This window comes from Microtus ochrogaster, linkage group LG7_11, assembly GCF_000317375.1.
Source record: "Microtus ochrogaster isolate Prairie Vole_2 linkage group LG7_11, MicOch1.0, whole genome shotgun sequence".
Classification (NCBI taxonomy): domain Eukaryota; kingdom Metazoa; phylum Chordata; class Mammalia; order Rodentia; family Cricetidae; genus Microtus; species Microtus ochrogaster.
This window is the reverse complement of record NC_022032.1, coordinates 19,791,328-19,808,287: the sequence shown is the minus strand read 5'-3', so window position 1 is coordinate 19,808,287 and position 16,960 is coordinate 19,791,328. Positions and strand designations below refer to the sequence as shown.

General features: G+C 46.0%; 1 protein-coding gene across 5 annotated transcripts in view; it reads right to left on the bottom strand.

Moving 5' to 3' along the window:
• Positions 1-16,960, bottom strand: part of Acsl1 (acyl-CoA synthetase long chain family member 1) — a 70,132-nt gene that overhangs the window by 32,526 nt on the left and 20,646 nt on the right. For all 5 annotated transcript variants that reach the window (XM_005362582.3, XM_005362583.3, XM_013352027.2 and 2 more), the window contains exons 2-3: positions 15,057-15,283; positions 1,131-1,245 (exon numbers count right to left, since the gene is read on the bottom strand). In XM_005362582.3, coding sequence (XP_005362639.1) covers positions 1,131-1,245; positions 15,057-15,251 — 310 coding nt within the window. In that variant the 5' untranslated portion in view covers positions 15,252-15,283. The remainder of the gene's footprint in view (positions 1-1,130; positions 1,246-15,056; positions 15,284-16,960) is intronic.

The following is a 16,960-nucleotide window of genomic DNA, read 5'->3' as shown; positions in this document are numbered from 1 at the left end:
CCTACTGTGGACAGGTCCTTCATGGACAGTACACTAATTGAGTGCCTACTGTGGACAGGTCCTTCATGGACAACACACTAATTGAGTACCTACTGTGAACAGGTCCTTCATGGACAACACACTAATTGAGTACCTACTGTGGACAGGTCCTGTGTCAGTGCTATGGGGAGAGCAAAACAGAAGGGCATGTTCTCAAGGAGCACAGGCTGGAGGGCAAAAGGCAGGGCATGCCAGGCGAGTAGCTGTGTACGGTGAGGGGTTATCGCTGAAGTAGATGTGAGATGCTGAGAGGAAAAGGGGGAGATGCCCCACTACTGGGACAGGAGTGGGAATGACGCACCAGGAAGATGTTTATAGAAACAGCGAAATGCAACACGGTGTTAAAGGTACCCATATGTCAAGAACACAAGAGAGGGTGGGGAGAGCAGACTTAGGATCTAGAAAGGAAGTGCATGAAGACACACGGGGAGGGACCAGCCGTGCTGTCGCCTGAGAGCTGAGACAAGGTGGAAAGCTGGACAGAGGCTGTAATGGAGACAGGCATTTGGATAGCAGGGGTTCTCGACGGTGTTTCTGATGGGGTACAGCTTCCCTGGAAAGTTAGTAGTTCTCTCAAAATATGTATGTTAGTGGCCCAATACATTCAAAAAAATGATGGACCAGGGCCAATTAAATATTTAAAAAAAAAACAAAACCACAGGAGGGTCGGGTGGTGGTGGCGCACGCCTTTAATCCCAGCACTCGGGAGGCAGAGGCAGGCGGATCTCTGTGAGTTCGAGGCCAGCCTGGTCTACAAGAGCTAGTTCCAGGACAGGAACCAAAAAAGCTACAGAGAAACCCTGTCTCGAAAAATCCAAAAAAAAAACAAAAAAAACAAAAAAAACCACAGGAAACATTGGAGCCCAGTACATGTGATTCTCCATCAAATATAGGCCGTATTTGGTGATGGAGGACATCTGGAGGGTCCTACGAGCTTTGAGATTGGCTCTAACAAGTTACAGGAGACAGGACAGGGACAATGCTGGGTATATGGAAGACTGGCAGATGTGCCTTTTTGCAAGGAAGGCTGCTCATTCCTCATGAGAAACAACAGCAAAGTGTCAGTCACGACAAAGCAGCTACGGGCTTACTTGACACCTGAAGGCCCCTCTGGAAGCCTTCGTACACTGTTCTGACATCATCGTAGATGTACACCAAGAGCTTGTCATTGTCGAGGAGCGCTGATCTTCGAGCACCATCAGTACCCTATTGGGAAGGACAGGGGCAAGCAGGATGTTAACAAGAAGCCCACAGCATGTTGTCTCTATAGAGGTGCATGCTGCGGCCAAATGAAGCTAATCAACATGCCTATTTTTTTTTCCCGAAGCTTGCCATTTATTTGCGGAACAAACACTTAAAATCTCCCGCCCTAGCGATTCTCAGGTAGATAATACACTATAATGAATGAAGGCCATGATACTGCAGAAGAGGTTCTGTGAGTCTATTTTCCCTACTGTGCACCATTGATACATGCCATTACTATTCGTCGGTTAGATGTAAATACAAAAATACAAACTGCTGTGCAGTGAGTAGCAGCTGAAGGAAGAGGGGCAGAATTTGTCGATGTGCTAATTTAAGCCAGCTGTTCCCTTGAAGAAACAAGGCAGCTTTGGAGAAGCGAGTCTAAGACAACATGGCCATGAAGGGAATCTTGAGGAAAGAAGATGGATTAAAAAAAAAAAAAGCTGCTCACAGATTTATAGGTATGTGCGCTGCCAGACACAGCTGAAGGGAGGGAGGGGACACCAGAACAATGCCACCACCTTGCATACTCCAACTGTATCCACTAACAGAACAGAGGGTGATCCTGTCAGCTTGGGAGGAAACGACAGGTGGGTCAATTTTACTTCCACGAACCCCTCCATCCTTCCATGAGGATCCCCTACAGCTACTGCTCCCTCCCATCACCAACTGCAACACAGTCTGCGAGAACCTTCAGCTCCGCCAGCGGCACCTCAGCCGCCAGCACTAAATGTGTGTGAGCAGACGCATGTCTTTCCAGGTGTTTATGGGCAGCTTGGACAGGTGGGCACATCTGCTGCTGAACACCTTTATCTAAGCTGTCTCCACCTGCTGGGGCCTAAGTACAACCGCCATGTACAGAGAGTCCTGACGGCGAACAGAGTATCAGTTCCTAGCCCCCCGAAGGGGCAGAAGGAGCTACCGAACCCCCTAGGAGAGACTACGGGGGTCCAGAGAGCCACAGCAACCCCTCAGACATTCCCTCAACACTGGTAGGGAAGAGCTCAACTACTAAGTTAGTGCCTTCTACCTAGTTCACATTTTAAAGGGGAAGCCCCTCCCATTTACAACACCCAGGAAAGCCTTAAGGGAAATTAGAACACAATATGAAACATCCAGTACCACAAGAAAGGACTGTCCTAAAACTGAAGAGATCACTTCTGGCTTGAGGTTTGGTGAAAGAAAACAGGAAACCACCCCAGCAAGCTGGGTCAAAGAGCGGCCAGAGTTGAAGTACAGGCACCCTGGTTGTCCCATGCTGTCCAGAGTTGCCCCACTGTCCTTACGACACAGAGCTCAGGATGGTGCCTCTCATGCCACTCACCTACTCATCATGACACGGAACTATCCGTGGCATTTCTCAATACAATGCCATCTCTTTAAAAGTGAAGATGATACCTGCATTCCACAGAGAAGCTCTCACGGCCCTAAGAGGAGCAGCTGAGACAGGCAAACAAGGAGCCTAAGACTTCTGCTATGGTTTGAATCTCAAATGGCCCCTGCAGCTTCATGTTTTGGATGCCTGTCCCCGGGCCAGTGGTGCTATTTTGGAAGGCTGCTGACCCTTAAAAGGCGGAGCCTATCTGGCAGAAGTAGGTCACCAGGTATAGGCCTTTGAAGGTGACAGAGAGCCTCCAGTTCTGCCGGAGCTCCCTGCGTCCTGTCGCCATGGCATGTCCAGCCCATGACACATAACCCAACTGCTATGAACTAAGCTGCTCTATCAGCCTTCTCTACCATGGGGGACTGACACCCTCTGAAACCATGAGACACGGTTCATGAGCTTCCTTCTGCCCCCCTGATTCATGACACAAAACTCATACAGAAATGAACACCAGGAAAATGGTGCCGTGGCTTTGACTGAATCCGACTCTTGGACTGCTGGAAGGATCTGCGGGAGCGATCTGTAGGACTCAGGAGACAAGTTAAGAAAGCTTAATGAGCGACCACGGAGGGAGTCTGGAGGATGAAAATGCCTCGGGACTATGGACGGTGAAGACTGCTCGTGGATTTTCAGAGGGACGAGGGCTCCACTAGGAATTAGACGAGAATTCACGTGTAGGACGTTCTGGTAAAGAACGTGTCTATACTTTTCCCACATCCAGAAAAATAAATAAATAAATGAAGCTGAACTAAACAGTAACAGTACTAACTAACCAATTTGGAGGAGAAAAACGTAAAACTATATAACTTTAAGCTGTTGCATGGTTATTGCTAGCTGCTTTTTTTAGTCAGCTTTACTGTGAGACTTGAGAACAAAATGATCTAAAGAAAGAGAGAGAAAAAAGGATAGAGTTTGGCCAGAATGGGATCCTATTTAAAGTTGTAAACAAGGTAATTGTTAAAGAGATTGACCACTAAAGAAAAGCCAGGTAATATTTACCGGGACAATAGAAAAGGAGCCCTGTGGACTTTTCAAGAATTGGAGACTTTACCCACCAAAAATTCCTGGATCCTGGGTTTTGTATATCTCACTATCAAATGATATATACACACCATTTAAATATCTATCACCACCATTTACATAACACACACCATCATATACATATACATGACATGAAGGTATTTAGGGGAAGGCAGAGGGTATAAGAGAGAAGGTGGTTCAACTATATTTTATACTTGCTTGAGATCCTGTACCATGTGCTGTGCAAACATACCAATACCGAAGAACTAAGTTCAAACAAACAAAAAATAAAATCTATGTCTAAACCCCAAAACTCATTTTGAAGACCTTCCTTTAAAAACAAAATGTTCCTTGTGACGCGGGGAAGGGGGATATCTCACAGGGCCCCACCCATACACTAAGAACTCAGGCAACTAAGGCATGCTGAGAGCAGAAGAAATAGTTCCCCAATGAGTCCCATAACTGATTACCCAATACCAAGTGGTCAGCCCCCAAATCATATACATATAATTAATACTAAATGGTCTGAGCAGGTTATATTATGTTTAGAGGTGTGTGCGTGTGTGTGTGTGTGTGTGTGTGTGTGTGTAACAATAACAAGTAAAAAAGGGGGGCACAGCCATAATTTTGAGATGGGGAATACACAGGGGGTTGGAGGGAAGAAAGGGAAGGAAATGATATAATTATATCTTAATTTTAATTAAAATATAATTATACAAAGGTAACGTATTTTTAAAGCTATGATGGTAAGTAACATCACTTTGTGGATACACAAATTCCCTTGTGAATAAAGGCAATTAAAATGATAGAGGATGCTAGGGAAAAAAAAAAATGAATACTAGCCGCTAACTGTGAGAACAATAAAACAGCTTTCCTAGGGTGCTTGACTTGCACAGAGCTGCATAAGAAAGTGTTTTCCCAGGTTCTCCAGAACTCAGAGGCAACTGTGGTCATGGTGCAAGAGGGGCACAGATGGGGAAAAGGGAACTCAGAGGCGACTGTGACCACAATGCACGAGGGCACAGGTACCGCTCGGGCTGAGAGCGGCAATGCGTGTTGTCCTCGTGGTACTAGCTGTGTGGGCGTGCTAGAAGTATGGAAGCATGGCCGCTTCCACCAAGAGTTTTCAGAAACTCTTGTGAACCAGGCAATGTATATAAGCACCAGATTTGCTGCGGGGGACCCCTGAGAGGTCAGGAGATGAAGCTATGAAGGTGAAGACTAAGTTACAACAGAGTTCCGGGATGTTGGAGAGGACAAGAACATAGGCTGTCTGCCAAGGGAAGCTGTAAGCACAGAACAGAGCCGTCTCAGGACAGAGGCTGTGTGTGTCACTTGTGGCAAGGACAGAGGCTCCTCAAGTCCACTGGAGCGTACATCATACAACATGTGCCTCTCATACTGGACACAGGGCTACACGATTGAATACTTTCCCTGTTGGCTCTGGGCCTTGCTTTGGTCCCCAACCCCTTGCTCTGTTTCATGGGGTGTTTGCTCTGTGTCGTTGTATATTGGAAGTCTATAGTTTTTGTATTTTTTTAGGAGCTAATAGCGAAAAGACCGCTTTGGGTCTCGGTAAAGACGTAGACTTTTGGTCAGGACGGAACTGTGAAGGCTCGTGGGACTCTAGGCTGAACTAACACTGTATTTTATGCTATGAGATGATCAATGTTATGGTTTGAATCTGGAGTGTTACTCCACTGGCTCATGCTTTGGCTATGTGTTCTCTAGTCAGTCACTCTCTTAAGAGGGGCTGTGGAACCTTTCAAGGTGGGGCCTAGTAGACAGATGTGGGTGATGGGGTAGGTGTTTCAAGGTGTATCTAGTCCCTGGTTTCTGGCTGGCTCTCTACTTCCTGTCTGTGGGAACATAAACACGAACTTCTTCAGTCCCATGGACGAAGTGCTCCACAATGCCTTCCCTGCTGAAGCTGTGAAGCCATAATCATGTCAGGACACTGCAGTGCAGAGGTAACTGAGACATCTTGCCCTCGAATGACCAAAGACTCCAAGGAATATTGGCCAATCAGACTTGTGTCCTTTCCCCATTGGCAGGAGTAAGACTTCATAGTCTCATTTGATTACCCAGGCTGTCTTAAGGTCATAAAATTCCTGGAATGCAGCAGGAGGCCTTATTGTAACAAAGGTTTATCAGTTGGGGGTGGTGTGGAGGGAATTAAAAATTTCCATGGAAGTTTTTAAAAGGTGGGGAAGATAAAAAAGTTTTATAGTATTTAATAGAAAAGACTCATACTTAATATTTCTTACTTCTTAGAGACCACACCTACAAAATACAAACTGGGGGAGCAACCGACATATGTTGGGAAACACTGAAGGTGTGATAAAGCAATCAGGGTTTCAACAAGGCTGTCGGAGACCCTAGTCCTGCCCTACAGAGTAGCAGGATCCCAGGGACAAGTCCTAAGCAGGGGAGTGGAGCAGATCAGGGCAGCACTGTAGAAAGAAACCTACCATAGATAGTGTGTAGGAAAGGCTGTGGGGGGGGGGGCCTAGAGAGAAAAGGATTTATGTGGGCTCAGTCTAGGCAGTGGCCTGGGCAAGGAAGGCAGTGATGCCAAGAGCAATATGCAATCTGTCATTTAACAGAGAAAAGGGAAGAATTAAGGCATGGAGAATCACAGTTCCGAGTCCAGGGGAAGTTTGAAAAGCGGACAGGATTTAGCTAGGTAGGGAGGATCACAACCCTCATGGCAGGACAACCTTCCCGGTCTACTTCCCAACTCTCCAAAAACTGCTCTAGAGGGTCACTGTATAGCAACACTTTAGCTAAATCATTTTTTAGTTAGGTTTAAGCTTTTGGTGCCATCTTCAGGACTTTGGGGAAGATGGAAGCAAAACTATCAAACCAAACCTAAAGAAGTTCATTGCACTCCTAATAAAGCCGTCTTCTTGACAACATAACCTAAGGACAAGGTGTTTATTATTAGCCTAATTATTAATTAAACTAATTAGCAAAGGCTTGAAAATGATGCAGTGAGGAGATGCCAAGGGAGGAAGAGATACTAACTCTAAGGGACAAGTAAAACTGGGCAAAGGTCCCGTTGTCCTTCAGTTGTAAGGGAAACTATGATCTGGAGAAGAGGGTAGTGAAATGGGGAGAAACACTAGGCAGTAAGCGCCATGCTTTGAAATTTGCTCTATGAACGATCACAGATTCCCCTAAAAGAACCATTATCTGGGATGAGTGGGAGTGTTCCTATCCTTCCTGAATACAAATGCTACATGGAAGGGCTGGACATTCATCACCTGAGTCCTGCACTCTGCAGGCTGACAGCTGAGCCAGAGTGCTCAGATGTGCCACAAAACAGAGCCTTTAATTACTAGGTTATCCAGGTGCACAGATATATTTCTAGGAACAGCTGCTACTGAAATGGAAAATGTCTTAAGTGTGGCCCCCTAACATAACCTGCAGAAAGCAGGAGGGGTGGGGGAGTGGGCTGTGCTCAAGAAATAGCCTCACATTGCAGAGCCTAATCAATCAAGACTGGAAAGCAGGGGAATTATGGGTCTGCTTCAATGTGAATATGGTTTTCCAAATTTAAAAACCAAAGAAGATGAATCCAAAGCCAAGGCCTTTGCTACTAGTATATTCTCCAACATCTACAGGGTCCCTTTTGGATCAGTTTTTCTAAACATTGAATTAGTAAATACAGTCGAGGTTGAATTAGGCTAAATTCGAAAGTAAAAACTCGAATTAACCCTTGAGGAATGGGGAAAGGTAGGGACAGGAAAACAGGGAGTGCCTATGTCTTCGGTGGATCTGGAGAACCATCAGTATTTGACAGGTGGTGGTGGTAGGGACAGGAAAACAGGGAGTGCCTATGTCTTCGGTGGATCTGGAGAACCAGGTGGTGGTGAGCTATTCTGGCCTACCTTCATATTTAAAGTACAGCAAATTATGTCCCTGAGGATTTCTTAGAGGGGTCCAATTTTACATTGAAGTCTCATTCATCTCTATCTATAAAATGCATATCTACAGAAACATAAATAAAAAAGCAAGCCAGGAAGATAGGGGACCCAGCAGAAAGGAAGAAAAAGAGAAGAAAAGGAAGGGGGGGGGAGTGCCTTCTCAGGAGACAACCTCAAGTTTTAATGCTCAACCCATTCTAAGGAAAAAGGCAGCAAACAGAAGCACAGTCCTGACGGTGAAGGGCCTGTGCGGCTGCTCCCTGCCAGAGTCCACTCCTCCCTGCACTACACCTGACATTTGCCACTAGGTTGACATGCCACTTCCCGGCTCACACACACTTCTTTTCAGAAACAGGATGAAACTGCTTTTCAGCGACATTAGATCTTATCTCCGAAAGGCCAGCCTGTGGGTGGCACCCCATACTCTAGTGACCTCTGAATGGCAAGGGACAAAGTATTCAAACAACACCCCTAAACTGTCTCAATAGGTGAAGGGCAGAGGCTACAGGGCAAGGGTCATGCTTACTATTTAACTATGGATCATTACTCCCAGGGGCAAAGACACTGTAGGCGCTGGATTTCCCAGAGCTGAGGGAGAGTGTGTGGGGCCTGTCAAGGTCAGCCACTGCCCAGTAAGGACAGATTTGTTGACTCTGTCCCTCCTCGATTCCCTGTTTACAAGGCAGTGAAGTAGAGCTTCAAATCCAGCTAGCCTGGTGAAGAGTTCTGCAAGCAGGCTCCTCCAGACTTGCCCATGTAGCCTTCCCTTTATGTTTGAGAAGACAGGGCCTAAACAAACACTGCCGTCTAACCCTGAAAGCCCTTGATACTTTCTGAAACTAGTTCATTCTCTACTTGCTAATTTCCTGTGCTGTCTACTCTCCCAACCAGAGGATTTGTTTAGGAGAAATTGGGGAGAAGGGACATAGCGAAAATAAATTATCACTAGAAGAAAACTCAGCACACTCGGCTCTGGCTAAAGGAGAAGACTGTCTGTGAAGTTTTTACCTAGCCCTGTAGACCACACAAGGCACCAGGCTTCACCTCTGCTAGTAAAGGAACTGCAGCTCCAAGTTCTTCCCTACGTGACTCCGCCTCTCGGATGCTGGTGCTCAGTAGGAGTATTTTGCAGGAAGCACCGAGTGGTGACCAAATTGTCCCTCCCATTTGGCACTTGTTGGCCTTATTTGGGGGTGCACGATAAAACTTAAGTAAATATGGAAATCATTTCTGTCACTTCAGTGTACATACATCTCTTGTCTAATGTGGTCAATAGCAGTTAGCATCATTTATCTGAAATCATGTGTGTTTCCAGAACTGATTTACCATCGTATTCCTATGCAATCGGCCTTTGCTTTCCTTGGGTATGGACAACTCAGCAACATACCAACATGCAGACATATTGCATATTCTATAAGTGTTATTTGGGGTTTATTTATTTATTTTTATGTAGATGAATGCATCTACAGATGTCTATGAGCTACCATGTGGGTGCTGGGAACTGAACCCCAGTCGTCTGTAAGAACAAGTACTCTTAACCACGAGGCCACCTCTCCAGACCCAGCATGTAGCTTTTTCAGACTAATAATCAACTTCTTTCTTTCCTTAGCTTCCCAAGATACCTGCTTAATCCTTCTGCAGCCTGGTGTTGGTGTGAAGACCAGAAGTTCTGCCCCTAGCTCCCGGTAATCCCTGCCTTGATTCAGTGCCCCCAGCCCACTGCTAATGTTTATTAGCAGCCTGACACTCCCCCCTCCCACCCAATTTAAAGGCCCAGGCATCTGCTGCATTGCTTCAAAGTCAGCAGGCTCCTCATAGGAACACCTTATATTCAGGTTCCAAGAGGATGAGTATAGTAAGGAAACTATATCCAGAAAGGTTTGATAACTTATCAGAGAGCCTGTTAAGTTTCGAGAAAGGTGTTAACGTCACCTAAAGGCATGGAACACTGATGTCTGCAAACTTGCAGCAGACTCTCGGAAGAGAAGCACCCTGAAAATGCTTTCCTTCCCTCTCATCCCTACTGTTCTGTGAGGACTGCCAGCTAGAGACGTGCTCAGATGCTGAAACAGCTTTCAGAAAAATGTGTTCAGGAACTCTCTGCGTGGGTGGGAGCAGAATTGTGAGGGCAAACATTGGCGCCTCTTTATTTGACCACATTGCATAATTCGTTTTTTGCAATCAAGACCAGGAGAGACTAGACCATGGGAAACAGTGACCAGAACCCTGCAGTGACAAATGATTACGTCAATGAACGTGGCTGCCTGAAAACAGGATTCATGTGAAGATGACAGACAGACAAGAGTCTCCTCGTGCCTGGAGGTTCTTCTGAAGCATCATGGGTACTTCCCGTCCTACACGTGTCTACTAACTGCTCTCTGGTCTGCATCTACAGATGACTACAGAGCAGCACTTTTTATGCCATGTTTCTAAGTAGCTGCAGAAATAACCACATGCTGCCGTGGTCCCTGGCAGCGCTCAGTATTCAGCTGCTACTTCCCCTTCAGTTAAAAAGCTTTAGTCCTCATCTTACAAGTGGCTTGGGCGTTCCCGCAGACCCTCAGGCTTGTGTCAGAGACAGCCATGGTCACTGCTGTCCAAGCCCGTTCCACGGCAGCTTCCACTCAGCTTTGCTGCTAGATGTCCACCTCCTAGCAGGATTTGATGCTGCCCACTTCAACCAGAGCTCCCTGACTCAGCACCGGTCATAGGGTTTCAGAATAGCCCAGGAGGCAGAGGCAGGTAGATCTCATAGTTTGAGGCCAGCCTGGTCTACAGAATGAGTTCCAGGGCAGCCAGGGGTGTTACACAGAGAAACCCTGTCTCGAAGAAACAAACAAACAAAAACAAATGACACCTGACCTCTGTCACAGAGAGAAAGGCCTTGAGCAGCTCATCTCCCGGCCAGAGGCTTCCCAAGGACAGATGTCTGTCCTGCCCCAGTACTGTGAGCCTCCTATAGCAGAAGTTCAAGTGCTTGCTGAATGGATGCAAGTCTGGCAGCTGGATTCAGTGAGTGGAGGAAGACTCAGGACTTACACACCCTCTGCATTAGACTTTCTGGAACATATGATTAACACGCTAAGAAGAGTCACTAGTCACATACAGTGCAATATATGAATGTGTAAGTTTTAACCCTTCACATATGAGGGTCACCAGCTAGCACGCATCCCAAATATTGTTATCATTTACTGTGAAGTGCAAGTCTTCTAACTTGGAAAGCAGATGAGTTATACCCAAGAAATTGGTTCTGCATTTTAGAAGCTATGAATCCAAACTTGGACCCACATCTACTTGTAGATCTACATGTAGCAGATTAGATTATCTGCTACAGTCTGTGGTTTACTCACCAGAAGCAAATACTACCCTAAATTCTGACAGTCTAAAGATTGTTTTAGAAAGGCTAAGGACTTATAGGCATAAATTCTTATTTGTTCCAATTTATTCATTTCAATAACTGGATAAAGCATGAGTTCCCACTGACATTCTTTATGACCTAGTGGTAGCCCTACACCTTTCCAAACTAACTTGACACATAAGCCTCTCGGTGCTAATGTCACACTTCTCTTCTCTCTGCTGCCTCCTTCAGGAATTCCCATGGATCTCACCTGCGCCATACAGCAGGTTTTAGCCCAAATCCTTTGAGCCTCAGAGGTGGGCACACACCCTCAGCAGTATCAGATTCCTCTCCAGTTACATCTGTGTCCGGCCTAGGAGGGCTGATTCAGGTTGGACAGAAAAGCTGGCTCTATGCCTTCCTAGGCTCTCCTACAGATGTAACCACTGGATTCTTAATGGTTTCTGATTCTGTACCCACAGAATTTAGCCACCATTTCTTATCTTTCTTTGATGGTTTGTTTTGTTTTGATAGGCTCTTGCTATGTAGCCCAATCTGCCCTCAAACTTGCGACTCTCCTGTTTCACTGCTAAAATTACAGGCCTACATATTTGGTTTCAGAAAGGCCTCCCCTCCTGAGTCCCGAGGCTCCAGGCACTGATCCTTCAGATTTACTGGACCCTCCCCCTCCAACCTTCCTTTATCACAGTGATCCACTCTCCTTCCCAGAGTCCCGGTCTTAACAAACCAGCAATGAACACATCACAGGCCAGGGCAGGTGTGTCTTCTAAGCAGGGCTGGGCAGGGACTTTACTTAAGCGTTTAGACATAAAATGTGGAGGTTAACAAAGTCAGATGAATGTATCAGGGCTGTCAAGTCTCTATCTTTCAGGTCCTTCTTGTCAGGCCCAAAGGAAACTCTTTTCCCCAAACTGGTGGTCAGACAATGCCAGCATTCCTCAGGAACTGGTGAAGCCTGTTCCCTCTGCCAAAGAAGCCATTTCTCATATCACTGGTAGAAAGGACAAATGGCCATCTGTGGTGACTATTAGGGTACCCAAGTGCACCCTGGTCTCCAGCCTCCCTCAGTGTCACAAGAACCTGTTAGACATTTCAGAGTCTATCTTGGCACCCTGGCTCTCCTCACCTCCCCCTTCCCTACACTTCTGTAGATCATGGGCTTCTCTCTCCACAGCTATTCGTTCTGCTGTTCCGGCTCTGCTCTCTGTCTGTCTGTCTGTCTGTCTGTCTGTCTGTCTGTCTGTCTGTCTGTCCTCCTCTCTTTTACCCTCTTTGTTCCCCCCTTTGCCCTCTCTTAGCCTCCACCTTTCACTCCTCCCTCCTCCTCTTCTCTCACTGCTGGTCCCAGCCTGCGTCTACGTCCAGTCCACTGCTTTCCCTCTCTGCTCTGAACTCTTCCAGATGTCTCTGGAAGTTCTCTCCTTTGTACCTACAGTAAAACACTTTCATTTGACCCATACCCGAGTCTACACACTTCTCAGCCTCCACATGTCTTGATGCTTCCCCTGGGCCTGGCTGCTAACCAATAAAGGCTTCCAGTCACTGTCACCGCGGTGAGCAGCATCTTCACTAAGGGAACATGAGGAAATCAAGCTCGGCAAGCAAGGGCAGGTGAAGAAAATAAGCAATCTGGTATATCAAGTATGGAGGGAGTTTAAAACAAAACAAATAACCCACCCTCACAAAACCTGTTTTCACATCTGTTCAAAGTGGTGGAGCAGCAGAAGCGTTGATCTGCAAGCAGCAAGTGGGTGTTCCTCCTAGCCCCAAGGGAGAGGTTGGTCTTTAGGTAACCAAGGCTCACAGGTGGGCTGCAACTCTTAAAATACAGCCTAATTAAACCATCCTCAAAGTTTCAAGATCCTGATCCCAAGCCTTTCCTGATGGGTCCACAGAGATGTAGTCACATCCTTCCTACCACTCTGAGTGGCCACAGGAAACTTGAAGAAGATGGAACTTACACCCAAGTCTTGGCTTGGTACTACACAAACCAGAGCCTGGAAACCGCTAGGGTGTGTGGGGAGGAGAAGCATTCAGACCAAAGTGTGGATTTCTCATCGTAACATCCATGTACATTTTAGAGAAAAGGAAGTGATAGAAACGGGAAGAATTGGGAGGAGCAGGGTAAGGAGCGAACAGCAGGTGACCAGTGAGTGGTACCCATTTGCTTTCAAAGCAGGAAAACACAACAGCCCCAAAACTGTTGCCAGGTATCAGTAACACCATAAGAAATCAGTGCTATTTGTCTGTCTTGCCAACAGAGGCCCGCAGAAAAATGCTCCCTATAATGTGTGCACAACTACTGAGTTACCAGACTCCAACTACGTTTAAACTTCAAGCTTTATATTTCAATTTTTAAAAAGCAAAGAAAATTCATTATTTCTAAAATCACTGAATTCTGAAACTCAGACCTAAATCTGTTTCTTATAAACAAAGAGAAAAATCAGAACTCCTATGTACTGAGTAGTAAAATTATAATTTCAGTGTTGTGCTTATCTGTAATCTTAAGCTGATCTTCATGGAACATGTATAATTATTTTACTAAGGAACAGCCACTGCATGCTAAGATGGAACTTTAAAAAGCACACAGTGAGGGCTAAAGAGACAGCTCAGGGGCTAAGAGCACTTTCTGTTCTTCCAGAAGACTCAGGTTCGGTTCCCACACCCACATGGTAGCTCACAACCATGTACAGCCCCAGATATGACATCATCTTTTGGCCTCTGAGAGCATATGGTATGCGTATATACATGCAGGCACACACTCATACATGTAATAAAAATATAAATAAATCTCTTTTAAAAAACACATTGCAGGTGTCCCCACAATGTCTCCTCTGGTGAGAATTGGGAATTCCTAAGAGCTCCTGCTGAATTATTGGTGTCTAAACTCTGTATTTGTCACCTGCCCTTTTGATAGTGACAACAATGGTACCAGGTGCCAGGCAGAAGAGAAGGAATGCCACAGAGCCACACCCACTCTAGGGAAAGTTGAGTCCTCGCTGGAGTGTGGTAAGCTGGGTGGAACACCATCACTTCCCCATGAAAATGAAGCAGAGAGCCCAGCTTTGTCAGAAGGCAGCCCTTGCCTGTACCCGTCACATTTGGTATATTTTAAGAATTTCGTATCAGCGAAGCCCAGAACTTGTTTGAAATAAAAACCCATTAGTATCACAAAGCTATTAATCTAGCCAGGGCTTTCTGCAGAGAGGCACATTGGTCTGCCACAGCGACCAAAGTGGGGAGAAGCTGGGGGACCTTTCACCTCTCGCTAGAAGCAGCGAACGTCTGTGTTTCCCAAGCTCTTTCTGTGCTGAAAGTAACAAATACTGAGAGCTAATCCTGACCAGGGCGGAGGAGCGAGCAGCTGCAGTGAGGGTGTGAAGAGGAGAAGTGCCTTGGGGACTGCAATCAATCACGCGTGTTTCTGTGAACTTCGGGAAGAGATCAAGGAAAGGAAGAGGAGACAGGAAAGCCAAGGAAGGATGTTCATGGAAGGGTCTAGAGGCTTCTTACACCATCCCACCCATATTCCTAATCACACATGCTGGCTGTCATGTGCATGGCTTCTTCACAACAATGCGGTACTCAGCGCAAGCACAGATGCCTCCTGAGGACCGGTTCTTCGTGCCTGTCCTCAACAGCAGCTCATCTGCTGTTAAGTGCCAATTCAGCCTTACCCTGCATGAAACCACAGAGTCCCTTTCAATGGGGTAAGAATGAGTTCTACAGATCAGATGTGCCCCAAATAAAACTCTCGGGACCATCTGGTGACTCTACCCTACTGAACCAGGTTCCGCGTTCTCTTTTTCTCCTGGTAGACTTTTCTATTCCGACACGGAGCCTGCACAGGGAAGCTCGGTGTGATTTCTGAAACTATCTTGCGTGTAATGCTGGAGAGACAACTAACCTACTGTACGTTATCTGTTCCCGTGCCCTGCCCTGTAATTTACTTGGCTTCTGCATGGATTAGCTACCAACAATTTCTCTTTAGAAACTGTCCTCAAAGACACATAAATGAGGTTAAACTCTTCAGAGAACATGAAGCGAAAGCCCACAAGGCAGGCTGGGCCCACCCCCCACTTACCGCTACTTCCACAGATTGCATGGAGAGGTCACAGGGTGGCTTCAGAGCCTTAGGTCTCGTGGCGTACCAGAAAGTGGTGAGCGCGGCAAAAGCTCCAAAGCCCATGAGTGTGTTGGTTGGAAGCGTACGCACATACTGCCGGATGTCAATCAGCTCTGGCATCCGAAAATACCGAAACAATTCGTGGACTTCCATGGTTCTGTGCTGGTGATTCCTTAGGCAGAATTCTGTTAGGAGAGAAAGATGCCAGGTTCACTCCAGGGGGCAGAACAGGTCTCCAGAATGCCCACAGGCCAATCATTAGTGACATGGCTTGCCACTCAATCGAGGCATTACATCCACAGTCTAATGGTCCCACGGTCAAATTTCATTTTCCTGGTAACACTTTAGCCATTTACTTCTGTTCCATTTCTCCATTATATTGTATGTAAGAAAAATTTTCAATAATGCCATTAAAAATGCTCAAAGAAGTCCGGGTTGTGGTAGCACACATCTTTAATTCCAGCACTTGTGAGGCAGAGGCAGGCAGATAGCTGTGAGTTCAAGGCCAGCCTGGTCTACAAACAAGAGCTAGTTTCAGGATAGGCTCCAAAGCTACACAGAAACCTTGTCTCGAAAAACCAAAAAAAAAAAAAAAAAAACACCCTCAAAAAATTCTTGCCATAAAATGCTCAAATGACTCAAAAAAGAAGGAAATGACATCTTTTGTTCCCTTCCACCTAATCAATCATACCCTCATGGTCAAGGCTAACAGGGATAATATGAGAAAGAGGTGTGAAGAAGCCCAAACCACCTAAGGGTCAGGAGGTGCTGCTTCCGCCAAGAGACTCCAAAACAAGTTTTCCAACTGGTAAAACAGACCAGCCTAAATTTCAACATGTCTCTCAGCCTCCCTGCAGAAGTAGTCATAAATGTCAGGAGATCCATAATTGGCTGTTCCAGTTAGATCACTTTCGTTTACAGTCCCCAAGATATTATACCTAAGATGAATAAATTAATCAGCGCACATAAACTAAAGCAAACCCCAGAAGTCTGGAGAGGAGTTATGGAATTGTATTTGAGAGAAAGGAAAAAGGTCCTGAAGACTACACTCTGGAACCAAGGCCTGCCTTGGTGCGCTCCTGGCCGTGTGAATCGCTTCTTTTGCCTTGAACCCTGGTGTGCGTCTCTGGGAGCGGAGATGAAAACAGCACCCCTTCCAGTGAGCTGATCAGTCCCACTACGGGATTCCCAGCAGCCAAGGATGGTGCCGCACGCAAGAAACTGCCCAAGAAATGTCAGATGCTATCATTTCCTCTACCAAAGCGCTCTGAGCTCAGAATACACTGTTACTGCGGTAATAAAAATGCTTACCTACATTTCACAGAGCCAGAAGAAGAAGCCAAGATACACAGAAGAAAATTAGATGAACATCAATATATACCAAAGCCCCGAATTGCAGATTATAAGCAATTTAATATAGAGACGAGTCTAAAATAATTAAGTGTGCACTAGAGAACAAGAACAGCTCTAATTTAAAAGCTTATGAATGAATGATTGCCCCCAAGGCTGGCACACGGCAAAGGAAGAAATGGGAAATGAGCCGGGGAGACTGCACTAACCTTCTACAGCAACGCAACAAGTGCTCACTCTGCCACTAACGTCAAACAGCATGCATTCCTTTGAAAGCTAGGGCACAAGACTGAAAACAGTTTCTTGAAATCTAGAGATCACCTTTTGAAATCAAAACTATACTATTATAACTATTTCCCCCACAGAGCAACAGAGTATCAAAGCTGCTTTTCTGAACCAAGAATATGACAAGACCCAACATAATAATACGTCTGCTCAGCTTGTTCAGACTTGTGCTATCACAGCTCGGGACACACACACACACACACACACACACACACACACACACACAC